Source organism: Entelurus aequoreus, linkage group LG12, assembly GCF_033978785.1.
Source record: "Entelurus aequoreus isolate RoL-2023_Sb linkage group LG12, RoL_Eaeq_v1.1, whole genome shotgun sequence".
Classification (NCBI taxonomy): domain Eukaryota; kingdom Metazoa; phylum Chordata; class Actinopteri; order Syngnathiformes; family Syngnathidae; genus Entelurus; species Entelurus aequoreus.
In genome coordinates, this window is record NC_084742.1 from 11,315,711 (window position 1) to 11,330,609 (window position 14,899).

General features: G+C 39.8%; 1 protein-coding gene across 4 annotated transcripts in view; it reads right to left on the minus strand.

Moving 5' to 3' along the window:
• Positions 1-206: 206 nt before the first annotated feature.
• ppp1r12a (protein phosphatase 1, regulatory subunit 12A) overlaps positions 207-14,899 on the minus strand; it is a 75,207-nt gene continuing 60,514 nt past the window's right edge. For 2 of the 4 annotated variants that reach the window (XM_062064695.1, XM_062064693.1), the window contains 6 exons: positions 12,600-12,616; positions 12,396-12,516; positions 12,211-12,315; positions 9,716-9,763; positions 7,802-7,852; positions 1,654-3,345 (listed from right to left, as the gene is read on the minus strand). In XM_062064695.1, the coding sequence (XP_061920679.1) occupies positions 3,208-3,345; positions 7,802-7,852; positions 9,716-9,763; positions 12,211-12,315; positions 12,396-12,516; positions 12,600-12,616 (480 nt within the window). In that variant the 3' untranslated portion in view covers positions 1,654-3,207. The other 2 variants (XM_062064696.1, XM_062064694.1) reach the window with 2 other exon arrangements.

Genomic DNA, 14,899 nt, shown 5'->3' on the forward strand with positions numbered 1-14,899 from the left:
GCTGCAATACATTTCCACAAAATAGTAAACACATTTAAAAAAAGTTAATTAAATTAAATATATTTTTTATACAATCAAAATAACTATGGTAAACAATATTGCATTTTTGGGCTGTTTTCCTGTCTTCTATCCATTTTTATGGACATAATGTAAGAAAAGTGAAACCGGTGGAATAAGAGAGAAGGAGTGAGACGTGGAAACTTTACAATGTACAAGTTTATTTTTAATGAACTCTTCAGTGGTTGGTAGTCACAGCACAGCTTGCATGTATTAAGCCACACACACCTATTTTACAAGATGACCAAACAAAACATAATAATAAAGCAAAAAACAAAACTTAACCAGAGTAGATCAGTCTATTTGCAGCGGCAACTTTTTATTTTTTAATCTCTTTGACTAAAATAATGTTTAAAAAGGCCACTGAAATGCATAAAAAGATTGCGTGGAATATTTGTCTGTACTCCCGGTGTGGACAGTGCACGTAGACTTTGTAAAAAAAAAAAAAAAAAAAAATTAAAAGGGGGTGAGCGACACGGACGATTTGTCTGGGCTATTATAATAATAATAATAATACAGCTTTAAAAGAAAAGAACAGCACTCTTCCAACATACAGAGTATGATGAAAATGAAATGTAGTCTTTAAATCTCATGAAAAGAATTAAAAAGACACCTGCTTGTCCTGTGGAATTTGTATACTTTTAATAGTAACAGACGTGTGCTGCTCTCAAACAATACATAACAAATAATACATAAAGGTATATACAGCCACACTCAGTACCTGCTAAAACAAGGTGACAAACACACAGGAGAAACCCACTAATACTACAAGCCGAAAACAAAACAAAAAGGAAGTCGATGGATGGGCGCCGTGGTGGAAGAGTGAAACCTCCAACTAAGTGATGGACTTGTCATTAAAGCATAAAAAACAAATAATAATAATAATGCATATTGCACATTCAGTGAAAGCTTAAATTCCACCTGGTCCGCCTCGGTTTTCTTTTTTTCCCTCTTGGAGGAAGACGCGCAGAGGTAACGACACAACTGGGGGTGGTGAGAGAGAGAGAGTGTGTGTGTGTGTGTGTGTGTGTGTGTGTGTGTGTGTGAGTGCACACGTGATCCTTTGCGTGTAGAAAAAAACAAAAAGCAAAAAGGGTGGGGTGGGGGCGGGGGGGCGACAGGGGGTAGGTGGCACTTCTCAAGGGGCAGGAAAGGGCACAGCACACTGAGAACAAAATAAAAGAAGGCGTGGCACAAATAAAATCAGGTGTTGGATAATAATAATATTAATAATAATAATTGTTCATCAAGAGCTTTCCTCTTTATGTACAACTAAGGCTTACTGGTTAAATAGATCTCTGGCTTCCCCGCCCACAATGCTCGTGCACGCTGTAAACTGGGGGGCGTCTATGATGATGGAGGGGGGCGGCAACAATAAAAGGAGTCTCTGATGTCTCTTGATAATATCTAGATGTGCAATTCCATTAGTCACTGCCAGAGGGGGCTAGAGAGAGACGGAGGGGGTGCAGGAGGCAGGGCAGGGGGGGGGGGGGTCGGTCTACTTGGAAAGCTTGCTAATGACTCGAATGAGCGCTCCGTTCTCGTCCTTTAGCCTCTGGTTGTCCGCTTTCAAGTCGGGGAGCATCTGGAGGAGGAGAAGAAGAGAAGAAGCGGCTTAGGCACGCTCGCACCACAAGGTGGCGCCCCAAAAAAAACAAAAAACCTCAAGACGGCGGAAGGAAAAACGCTTTTGGCGCCGCCTCAGAAAGCCATGCAGAAGTTTGCTGACACGCTTCAAGAAGTCTTCCCGTGTCTGATTTTTAAATGCACTGCAACGAAGATGACGCCACGCCGCACTCCAGTCACATGACCAAACACGACATGGACGCCAGGGTTTTACTTCAGCTTCACAATGGTGAAGTTCTCTTCTTGTATACGATCCATCAATATGAAGAGTCATGGGGACAAAATTAAATAAATACACACATCTTTAAATAAGTACCTCAATGGGCCATTAATTCTATTCGAAATTAAATACACAAATGTGTAATTAAATGTGACATTCATTTGCTTAATGTAAAAGTACATTTAATCATTTAATTTATTTAACCATTTTTAATGAATTGATTTCATAATTTAATTATTTCCAGTAACATTTCATGATTTATTTAATCATTCAATGAATTATTAATTTATTTTATCTGTCAAACTCAGCCATCAAAGTCAGTAGGCGGAGCTACCGGGAACCGAGTCCAATGATTGCTTTGGGAAGTCTTTGAAAACATGGCGGCTGAGGAAGATGTGCGTTTACTTTTTGGGGAGTTGGTGGGAGATATTTTGAAAACATGACCTGCCGATCCAGGGCATGTGGCGGTTAAAGTAGAGGAATTTATTCAAGTTGTCGGAGTTATTTCTGCACTTTCACACTAATATATCGACCAGTACAACGAGTGGAAGTAACCCAATAGGTGTTGGAAGCCGCCCACTGACTTTGACAGACAATATCAATTCATGAAGTAATGAATTAAAGGAATCGTAAAAATAACTGATAAAATCATGAAATATGTACCAAATCATTAAACCAATAATTAATTCAGTTATTAAATAATTAAATGTGCTTTTACATTAAATCAAATAATGACACATTTAAGTAATTATTTAGATTGAATTAATTGTGTCCCATTTGACCATAAAGACACGCTTGGAAGAGTTAGATGTGGAAGAACGCAGCAAAAAGTCCATGTGGTCTTTAGAGAAGTGTGGCTGCAACGTTTCCTTCCAGGTGTGTCCTAAAACTTGTGTCCATGTCGTGTTTGCACCTTTTCAACCAAATTACTGGACAAAAACATCTTGCCAATTAGGGGTGAATTTGGCATTTGTCCCGTTTTGTCGAGAGAAGAGGTCACTTCATGCAGAGAAGCCAAACAAGGTGAGGCATGGCGCCCCCGGTGGACCAACCACAAACTACATCAGGACACTTTGCTTTGCGGCTGCCAAAGGAAAGTGTTTTTTTTGGGAAGGGGGAGGGGCCACTCAAACCAAAAGACAACACCCCCACCAGTGAAGGAGAGGAAATTACACAAAAACGGTTTGGCGGCAGGGCACCTGTGGGCGGGGCAGGGCGGGGAATGGAGCGGAGTGGCCGAGAAAGGGCAGAGGAGGGGGTGAAAAGAAAGGAGGAAGTGGCGGTGGGCAGATGGGGGCGTGGCTTTAGAGGTCGACGGCGGGCAGCTGGCTGCAGGCGGACTGCGAGAGCTTTGCCACCACACGGGCCAGAGCCCGGTTCTCTGCCTGCAGCCGCTCCTTAACCTGCCGCAGCGTCTGAACCTGCTTTACCTGGGGGAGGTTCTGCGGAGGGGGGAGGGGGACAGCGTGGCAGAAGAAGGAGACACGTGGCCAAGAAGAAAAAGAAGAGAGTGAGGACAGCACATTCATAGAAGAGGGGAGCAAGAGAGAAAGAGACAAGGGAACAGAAAAGGAAGATTGTTAGAAAATGGGGACAGATTTGGACCCGCTTGGACGCACGACAGCATGACAGAACCAACATGGGACACAAAGTGTCAACAAGCACAGGGAAATGCAAAAAAGAGCTCTATGGGGCCCCCTGCTGGCAACATGGCAGATATCTCAGACTTAGGGCCATTTCTGCTTTTTTGTTGGCCCCTGGCAAATATTATCTAGAAATAAAATGTATAAATTATCATTAAGATGTATTAACACTAGAAATGATGTTACTTTTACAACAAAACTAAAATGTTTTATTCCAATATCTTTGCAAATAGATATGCAACAATTATTTGGATGAGAAAAAAGTTTAGATTTTTATCTTAAAATTGACAAAATCTGGACCGCACAAAGTGCCCCGACTTAAAAATACAGGAACAACGTTGCCGCATGGCTGCTGCAATAGAGCGATGTGTGTGGCGGCGAACAGCGGAGAATGGCGATTGAGAGAAATTGCTCAAAGGAAGGACAAAAGCTGTCAAAAGTTTAGGATCATTTTAAATCGAAAGATAAAGACAACATTGTTTGCACTGTCAAACGGTTTACATTACAGTACTGATGTTGCAGAACATTACCAGAAAACACTGTATTCACAGAGCTAAAAAGCTGAAACAAGGTAAAAGGTCTATTTTGGCAGGTAGCTAAATGGGGCAGGGGGGTGCAATTCCTTATTGATCTGATATCAAACACATATAACCAGTTAACAACTAAATGTCCTCCAATAAGCACACAATATTTGGTCATTTCTTCTATTTTTCAGCTACACAACAGCTAAGCACACATTAGCGCAGAAGCTAGACATATGTAATAAGTGTTCTTCATTGAACAATGTTAGTCTAAAACAGCACATTTGTCAATATAAACAAGTATCAATAAATTAAAGTTGTATATTACTTTCACATAAAGTCTACATGACAGAAACGTATTAGAAAGTATCCACTTAACTTTAATTGGGGACGCCAGGTGTCTTAAAAAACAAACAATTACCACTCCACTTCAACTTAAAAAACTGAAAGTCCATTCTAGACGATGAATGAAAAATAGGTTGGTAGTTTTCCTACAGACCATTGTTCTGACTAAATTCACTTGATTAAACGTGTTTCTAACATTACACACAACAAAATAATTCTGTATGAGATTGTATCAAGTCAATATTGAAATCGGCCTATACTCAAGGCTCCGATATCGAAAGTGAAACGGTTGTATCAAGACACCACCAACGCCATCTTATATGCTTGACTGGCATAACACATGTTTTTTATTCCAAAACATAAGGACATGCGAGTATCTAGTTTGTATGTTAATGCTAATGAGTTGTTTGTCCAAATATCAAACACCACTTCTTCAATGAATACCTTTTTAAATGTGTGGTTCAATTTACAATATGTGTGCAGTTGAGATAAACTCCAGCCCCACCACGAACCCGAAAGGGACAAGCGGTAGAAAATGGATGGATGGACATTGGGTCAAAGAATGTGCTTTGTTCCTTATTGTTTGAATTTCAAAGACTGCTAATGATTCATTATCATACTTAGCCTTTTTGTTTAACATGGTTCTTATGTTTGTTACCTGGTTTTAGGTTACCATATTTTTCAGACTATAAGGCCTTTCATTTTCTCAAAAATCGACGGTGTGCCTTATAACCCGGTGCACGGAATAATTGTGGTTGTGTTTACCGACCTCAAAGCTATATTATTTGGTACATGATGTAATGATAAGTGTGACCAGTAGATGGCAGTCACCCATAAGAGATGCGTGTAGACTGCTAGATGACGCCAGTAAACACCAAAACTTTAAATGTTCCATTAAGAATATAGAACACTACACACGGCGCTCAAAAATCTGTCAAAATGTTTTAGTACAACTTTGGTAAGCTATGAAGCAGCATCGCTTGATGGATTATCGACGCATTAAGGCTACTGTAGTCAGACGTACTGTGCTTCAACATACGACTATTATTATGGTGCGTGTAAGGACTGCAAAATGGCACCTATTAGCAGACATTATCTGGCGTTTTGTTTCCAGTACCTGCTGATGTGTACCGTATTTTTCGGACTATAAATCGCAGTTTTTTTCATAGTTTGGCCGTGGGTGCGACGTATACTCCGGAGCGACTTATGTGTGAAATTATTAACACATTACCATAAAATATCAAATAATATTATTTATCTCATTCGCGTGAGCGATGAAGCAAATGGCAGCCATCGTCACACACACGTCAGCAATCGTCACTCACACGTCAACCAATAAGAATTCGGCGGGGGAGGGTCATGGCAGAAGTGCATTGTGGGTCATAGGATGCTAACTGCTATATGCTATACGCTATTGCCGTAGCTATTAAAAAGGATCACATCAACATTGGCGGTAACTTATAAAAACTGAGAAGGACTGAACAAAAATGGCATCGAAAAGGAAATCATATATTAAGATTAAAGTACCAATGATTGTCACACACACACTAGATGTGGTGAAATTTGTCCTCTGCATTTGTCCCATCCCCTTGGGCAGCAGCGGCGCCGCGCCCGGGAATCATTTTGGTGATTTAACCCCCAACTCCAACCCTTTGTTGCTGAGTGCCAAGCAGGGAGGTTATGGGTCCCATTTTTATAGTCTTTGGTATGACTCGGCTGGGATTTGAACTCCAACCTACCGATCTCAGCTGCAGATTACAAGCTGGACGTAGTGAAATATGCAGCAGAGAACGGCAATCGAGCAGCAGAAAGAAAGGACGCTAGCGGGGCGCATACCAGAGGCTAAACCGGGGAGGAAGATTTCATCGAATTTAGCGATCGGGAGTGACATATTGTTTGGTAAACGTATAGCATGTTCTATATGTTATAGTTATTTGAATGACTCTTACCATAATATGTTACGTTAACATACCAGGCACGTTCTCATTTGGTTATTTATGCGTCATATAACGTACACTTATTCAGCCTGTTGTTCACTATTCTTTATTTATTTTAAATTGCCTTTCAAATGTCAATTCTTGGTGTTGAATTTTATCAATTAAATATCCCCCAAAAATGCGCCTTATACTCACTCCAGTGCGACGTATATATGTTTTTTTCCTTCTTTATTGTGCATTTTCGGCCAGTGCGACGTATACTCCGAAACGACTTATAGTCCGAAAAATACGGTACTTGGAATCTACCTGAAGTCCTGAAAATTTGCGCGGGTCCGGTATTGTAATCCGTGCAGACAACGTAGTCGATAAGCTTCTTCTTTTTCACTATCTTCTTCTTGTGGGGCATTCATCCTCCACTGTTGCCATTTCTAATACAAAGTAGTGTAAAGTTCTAACTTATATCTGTCATTACACTCGCTATGAAAGTGCTAAAAACTCCCGGTGTAGTGGGTTTACATTATTCACCAACAGAACTTTAGTAGTTAGAGAGTTCCGGTCGAACAATTTTTTACGGGACACATTTACGGCGTTGTTGCACTAGTGAGCCACAGCTGAGGAGATGCTGCTCCATTGTTGATTTAAGTAGAAGTCTGAATGTCATTAAAACAGTTAGCTCCATCTTTTGACACTTCTTCAACTCCAGTCCTTGCACGCTACACAACAAAGATGATCGGGAGAAGACGCTGTCGAAGGTGAGCCACGTAAATAAGACCGCCCACAAAACGGCGCATCTTGAAGCGACTGTCAGAAAGCGCCTTGAAGATGATCTGTAAAACATAATCTATGCAACATTTTGACCAAACAACCACCATTACATGTTATGTATACCACAAGGAAGTGTTTTACATTTAGAAAAAAATCATAATATGACCCCTTTAATACGCCTTATCATCCAGTGCGCCTTTTGTATGAAAATAGACTTTAATAGACCCGCTCATCGGCAGTGCGCCCTATGGTCCGGAAAATACAGTGGTTTTTTTTACCTATATCTGAATTATTTTATTAATTTATTGGAAATTATATTTTTTTATTAATGCACACAAACAAGTGCAATATCAACGTTGATGTATACAGAAAAATTTATGTTTATTAAAATATTTTACCTAAAATCCGCATTTCGGCTATAAAGTTTGTTTTAAACAGATTACTTGATTAATCAATCAAACTGATAGATTACTCAATTACTAATGTAGTCGATAGTTGTAGCCCTATTTGTAAATTTATCCTTAGTGTATTTGTAACACTTGCTGGAAAAAGCACTAAGTAGTCCAGTTTGGTGAGAGTCTATGGTCATGAGGTGGTGAAGAGCACCAAAATAAGTCATCCATACCAGTTTTGACAAACCTCAGTAGAACTGCTATTACAAGTCATTTTTAAAATGTGTGTGTGTACCTTAAGTTCCTCCTCCATCTCAGAGATCTTCCTTTCGAGAGCTCGTCTTTCCTGTGGGCAGGGAGACAAAAAAATTAGTCACATTGATTGTGGCATTATAGCGCAATGTAGGCGGTGCCTAATGATGCGCGCACGCACGCACACGCACACACAGGCGTGAGGCATCTACAAGCATCAGCCATGACACAACAACACAATCCGTGATCAACATGTGCTCGATGATTCCACTCCTAACCGGTCCAGTGCGGTGTGATGACGTAAAATAACCGACTTAAAAAAAGACACATGCACTACCAATGGCCTAACACACAAATATAAGAAATCGACAGAGTGGTGAACACACGCGGCCTCGCAGGCCTGAAAAGGCGGCAACAGAAAGGTGGTGGGAGGTGTTCTGGAGTGGCAAGGGGGTAGGGAGACAGGAGGGGCGGGTGGGGTAAAGTCCCGCCTAGCGTCAGCTACGAGTAACGTGACGCGACAGACAGCAGCAGAAAGTCAACTCAGCATAAATTCATACCGCCGCCCAGATGATATTGGGGCCTGCTTGTTACCTTGAGACATAAAGCCAGCGCAGTTGGGACCGTTATTTCTCCTTGGTACTCAACTATCACTCTTTGTAGGGGTGCAACGGTACGCCACAGACATCGGTTTTAAGGTCACGGTTTGGTACATTTTTGGGACAATAGGGGAACAAAATATAATGCTATATTTTAATGAACCATAAAAATAGCTGGTAGCTAATTCCTCAACAAAAATAAAGATACAGCAAAAATACAGAAATAGCATGGAGTAAACTTGAAGGATGGAAGGCTTTCTGGACCATTTTGATACATTGAAGATGCTAAAAGCCATCTAAAGCAGGTCTAAATATAGGTCAATATATTAGTTGGATAAGCTTTGTGTTATAGGTCAGTGGTCCCCAACCACCGGCCCGGTACCGGTCCGTGGATCGATTGGCACAAGAAATAAAAAATAAATAAAAATTAAAAATGTATTTTTTATTTATTAAATCAACATAAAAAACACAAGATACACTTACAATTAGTGCACCAACCCAAAAAACCTCCCTCCCCCATTTACACTCATTCGAACAAAAAGGTTGTTTCTTTCTGTTAATATTTCTGGTTCCTACATTATATATTTCAATACAGATCAATACAGTCTGCAGGGACACATGATTGTATTTTTTTATGACCCAAAAAAAAAACAAAACAAAAAAAACAAAACAAAAAAAAAAAAACACCCCCCCCCCCACCAAAAAAAAATGTTTCAGGCGTTACAAAAAGGTTGGGGACCACTGTTATAGGAGACAAAGCAAGTTAGTGTAATAACTAATAATGTATCTCAGTAATAAATGTTATTTTTAGAAGAAGCCACAGGAAAATAAAAATAACTTTTTGCAGACAAAAAATTACCACACTTTGGACATCACTGTTTTACAGTTTGAGCAAGTCAAAGAGTTTACGCAGTTCAACAGTTCGAATAAATAATGGTGGCACACTGTTTTTTTCTCTTTGTTGTATTTTACCCAGAAAAACAAGCGTTTTAGACAGAAAACATTTTCAAGCTCTGGATTCTCCTTGGCACCATCACTAGCCTTGACTCACATGAGCCAATGACTGGGCTGCTCTCCTTTTCACTGCCTAAATCTTCTCTCTCACATAAAATATCTTGCCTTTTCGTCTGCTTCAAGGCACACTACTCTGGCTTATGGAAGTGCATCGCAATGCTGAATGTACACTTCCTGTTCCTTACTTGAATGGGTAATCGGTACGCAGCTGTACGGAACCGAATGCTCTGTAACCGAAAAATGTGAATACAAAAATACCGTTACACCCCTAACTCTTTGTGTTTGCTTATTTAATGTCTCTTTTTAATGTTTTAGTGGTGCTGCATTACAAAAGTGTAATTTACCCTTTTCTCCATCTCAAGCTGTGACCTGTCAGCGTAGCGCTCCTGCCTCTGCAATGACACACACACACACACGCACACACACACACAGTCAGGGATCACATCATTGATGCACCATTGCAGGGGTGTCCAAACATTTTAATCTGGTGCCGCACACAGAAAAGGTGATGGATGTGGGACCACTTTGATAGAAGTTGTACATTAAAAGGGTTATTATCCTACATTATATCATGAGAATGGTTCATTTTTAACTCATCCCTGCTTTTATTTTAATGCCATTCGGCCCTCGACCCCTGACCAACTGCAACACAGTTGGTGTCGTTGGTGGAGCATACTGTGGAATCCCAGCATTTTGGCAAGGAGGAGAAGAATGCAGGTTTACACATTTGACAACTTGAAATAATTTTAATAAAATAAACTTACTATAGTGCACCACTGGGCTCAAATACATATTTTAAAGCCCTTGAAATGAACGGCATAAGATGCTAAAATCAATCTATTGTAGGCCAGTATATGCTAAGCTATATAAAGAAAACATTGTAGATTTCCGGTATACCAATTTAGTGTAAGCAGGGCTGTATGCTTAGCTTTTTCACTAATAGCACCGGTGCTACTAAATGAAAAAAAAATGAATAGCACAGAATTTTTTTTGCAGCACAGAACATTTTTTGGAGCAATATGAATGATCTGAAGTGTCACAATTTAATTATTAGCACTCAAACAAGGTACACTTTGTGCACTCAACACAATGCCATCATAAGGCCTACTGCAACGCTCAATTAAACACAGAACATCCCTAAACTGTGCTTACACTGTCGCTAACACAAGTGTAGGGCTGAGCGATATGAATCAAAACTCATCCCAAAATAGTTTGGCACATAAACTAACCCATACATGGAAATATCCATTGACTAAATATATCGACCATGCCTTAATTTTAAATTTTTGAGACTGATGGGGATCCCAAATACACAAAAACAGGTACCAACAAGTAAGAAAAGTAAGTTTTGTATAAAATAATCTCAACTTAAGGTATTTTGAGATAAGAAAAAAGCCTTGAAAATAATATAAGAAGCCAAATTTAATCTCCGATCTTTAAAAAAAAACAAAAAAACATTTCGCTGTGCTTATTTCTTCAGTGAACAAAAACACACACAAAAAAAGTGCCCTAGTTTAAGAGGTGAGATCGGTAGGTTGGAGTTCAAATCCCAGCCGAGTCATACCAAAGACTATAAAAATGGAACCCGTTTCCCTCCCTGCTTGGCACTCAGCATCAAGGGTTGGAGTTGGGGGTTAAATCACCAAAATGATTCCCGGGCGCGGCGCCGCTGCTGCCCACTGCTCGGGTCAAATGCAGAGGACAAATTTCACCACATCTAGTGTGTGTGTGACAATCATTGGTACTTTAATCTTAATCTTAAACATGTTCAAACGTCAGCAGCACCATGAAAATTATTGCCCTTTAAAGATAGCGTTTTATAGGTAAACGTTATTATAGGACATACAAAGATTTTAGCTTGCCAACTGCTTCATGATGCTGTGTAACAGGCTGTGTTCTGAAAATTACTTAACAAAAACATTTTTAAGTTACTGGTTACTTTACCAAAAAAATAATTACCTCTAGGGAAATAAATTATTGAGTGCCTTTAAAAGGTGGAGCCTGTTGCCTAGTGACGTGTAATGTCAGCAAGTCCACGCTCAGTCTGAGTCTCACGGGCATTTTAGCTTGAGCTGTTCTTGTTACCTTAGCAGTTTAGCGGCGGCAGTTTGTCTGTTCTGACGACAGCGCTTTAGAATCTTTCACTGTTTTTTTTTTTTTTACCTCTGCTTAATAAATAGATTGAATGTGCTTCCATGGCTGTATGTTCATGTCAACAAACGGGATATTATTTGGATGGCAAGTTTGTCACTTCAATCACTGATTTGTTGTTTCATATTATCTCCGACCTCTTAGTTACAACCGCGGAGCGCAGTTTGTGTCAAGTTTTAAGGTGGTAAAAAAGAATGTTGTCTTTTACTGACCAGTTCCTCCAACTAAGATCTTGTTTCTTCCGTGTTGGAAAACTGAAGTGTGTGAGCTAGGTGTTCAAGCCCTGCTCCTGTCTGTGCATGGCACAGGAGAGACGGACACACACAGATTTAAGTGCACAAAGTGATCAGTTACACTTCCGTGTAAATCACTTGTCCATTTGGTTATGGTTAAAGTTTATTTTAAACATGCTATACAGATGGACAAAACATTTTCTCTAATTTGATCAAATTTGGATGGATTTATTTTAGGAGCTAAATGCTAATTAAATGGTTAAAATATATATTCGCACGTGTGCTATTTTTTCAATACTTGCACAACCCATTTTTAGTCGCAAATGCGACTAAAATGATCGCACTGTACCGCCCTGTGTAATATTGAATATTATACGTATCTCAGTAATAAGCAATTCATTTGAACACCCCTGCTTAATGGTGTTGACATGAAGATGCGAAAGGACAACATTTACCTGGGTTGCCTTCTCCAGTTGCAGCTTCAAGTCGGCCAGTTCCAGGTCCGTGTCGCGTAACTGTGCCTTCAGCTTCTCGTTCTCAGCTAAGATCTGCTCGTAGAGCTTTGAGGAAGCAGTACTCCGTCAATAAACGAACACGAAAATAAAATATACTAAAACATGTCAAATGGTGTTTTGGGTACCTTTTTATAGTCTGTGGTGTCGTCTCTGTCCAGCCGGCTGGAGTACGGCCTCCGACTCTCGCCGTAGCTGCGGCTCAGGAGAGAGTCGTTGCGGTCTAAAGAGGAAGTGCTGCCGTCGTTCCTGCAACGGCAATGGCAAATTAGAAGAGGGTGGGGCTAATGTTAGGTGTATCAACAAAAGGAGAAACTGGCAGGTAAACTCACCTGGACAGCCTGTCCACCTGTGGGCAGGATTAATAACACAAAAGAAAAGAGTCAGAAAAGACATCAGGTATGGAAGACTGGTTAGCAGGTGGGGCTTAACCTTTACTACCACTAGGAGCGTCCCGATACTACGGTTATTTAAAACTGATGTTTATTATTTTGCAGTGTTGGAAAACACTTGATCATGTAAAATTAGTCAAACAGAGAACATGGTAGGTATGAAAAACACTAACCTTTCTATTATTAACTGCCTGGAATTGATTTATGCTGTCTTTAAGTTGAAGTGGAGTGGTAATTGTTTGTTTGTTGACCCCGAGTGGCCACAATAATTCATGAAGCTAAGCTCATGGCGGAGTAATTTAATGATGCGCACACGTTTGTTACTGGATACTTTCTAATAGGTTTCTGTCCTAGAGACTTTGTATATGTAAGTAATATGCAACAATAATATATGATAATTGTCTACATTGACAAATGTGCTGTTTTAGACTGTATTATTGTTGAATTAAGTACACTTATTTTGTATTGTGCTTAGCTGTTCTGTATCTGCTCACTGATTGTGTAAATGACAAGATTACAATAAAAGAAAAGACAAACCTTGTGTGCTTATTGGAGAACATTTTGATGTTAACTGGCGGTCCAGTTTTACAAAAGTAACCACACTGCACAATCGGAGCTCTTAAATCAGAGATTTTACACACAAGCAGATACTTATTTTTTGCTGATATCCAACAGATATCAATACCAGTCTGGGACATCTATACTATTTTGTTTAAAAAGGAGTAATTAGATTTACACTATTTCTTATGGGGACTTTTTTTCACATCAGATCTTTTGGAACAGTTACAAACAAAAATGTACATACTACGCTTCAATATGTTTGATATGTTAATTAATTGCAGCAGTTCAAAGTGAAACTCTCGTTAACTCTGCTTCCCGCTCCAATTCAGTGAATGAACTGCAGAAACTTCCTGAGCCTTTAAAGTACCAATAGAGTGGAAAAAACAGTTGGCTCTATATTGAAGCTTTTATCATATATATCTGATTCATGACACCAAAAGACTTAAAAAGTTTGCAAACAAATAGATATGATCAAAATAGTACAAATCTTACGGATATTCCGAGCCATTTTGAGAAATAATGAGGAAGCCAGTCACGTGATCGGTGACGTAAAGTTAGGAACCAGCTTCCACCTTCCCCATCAACAACAATGCTAATCAAGCAGACTTTGTAATATTCAAAACAAAGATTACTTTTGGAAAAATTATGATCCAGAACCTTATATTTTTAGCCCAAACACAAGGAGGATGAGCAATGAATTTTAGAAGCAGAGTGCTAAACGGATGTAGCTTTATTGAAACACTAGAGCAGACCTGGGCATTTTGCGGCCCGCGGGCCACATCCGGCCCTTTGTGCGTCCCTGTCCGGCCCGCGTGAGGCCAATCACAAATAACAAAATACATTTTAAAAAACATCTATGTCGTGCGTGCAATACAACTGTGCTGCTTTTATTTTGAAAAGTGTTATTTATGGACATATGTCCGTTTGTAACCTGTGAGTGAAGGTGCACAGCGACACGTGATGCCCCCGAGATGTCAGCTAACGCTAAAAAAAAGAAAAGTTGATGACGAATGCCGTGTTTTCAACAAGACATGGACTGCCAAGTATTTCTTTAGAGAAATTAAAGGTAAAACCATATGCTTAATTTGTGGTACACAGGTTGCTGTGTTTAAAGAACATAATTTGAATCGCCACTACACGACGAAGCAAGAGGAAAAATACCGGAATCTGTCTGATGGGAGGCTGATGCGTTGATGCTAAAACTGCAAACCCAACAAGGACTTTTTGCCAAATTTCCCACCCCCAGAAATGCAGCCGTCAGAACAAGTTTCGTCATTTCTCAAAAAATCGCCAGAAAAAGTAAGGCGTTTTCTGAAGGAGAGTATATTAAGGAGTGCTTATTGGACTCTGTTGCGCTGATATGCCCGGAGAAGAGGGGCACATTTGAGAACGTGTCACTCTCCCGATGCACTGTAACGAGGCGGGTTGAGACCATCTCAGACCATTTCACATAGCCTAATATAAATATTTAAGGATTAAGAGTTTGAATAAAACCATCAAAAGCAATCTGCTTTTGTATAAAGATAAGTTAGGTTAAATTAAATTATTATTATTTTTTATTAAATTTTTTTACCTTACGGTATATCAAAAATAATATTGAGCAAAATTTAATTGAAATATTGTCGATGTGGCCCTCCAGCAGTGCTCCGGTTGCTCATGCGGCCCCCGGTAAAAAATAA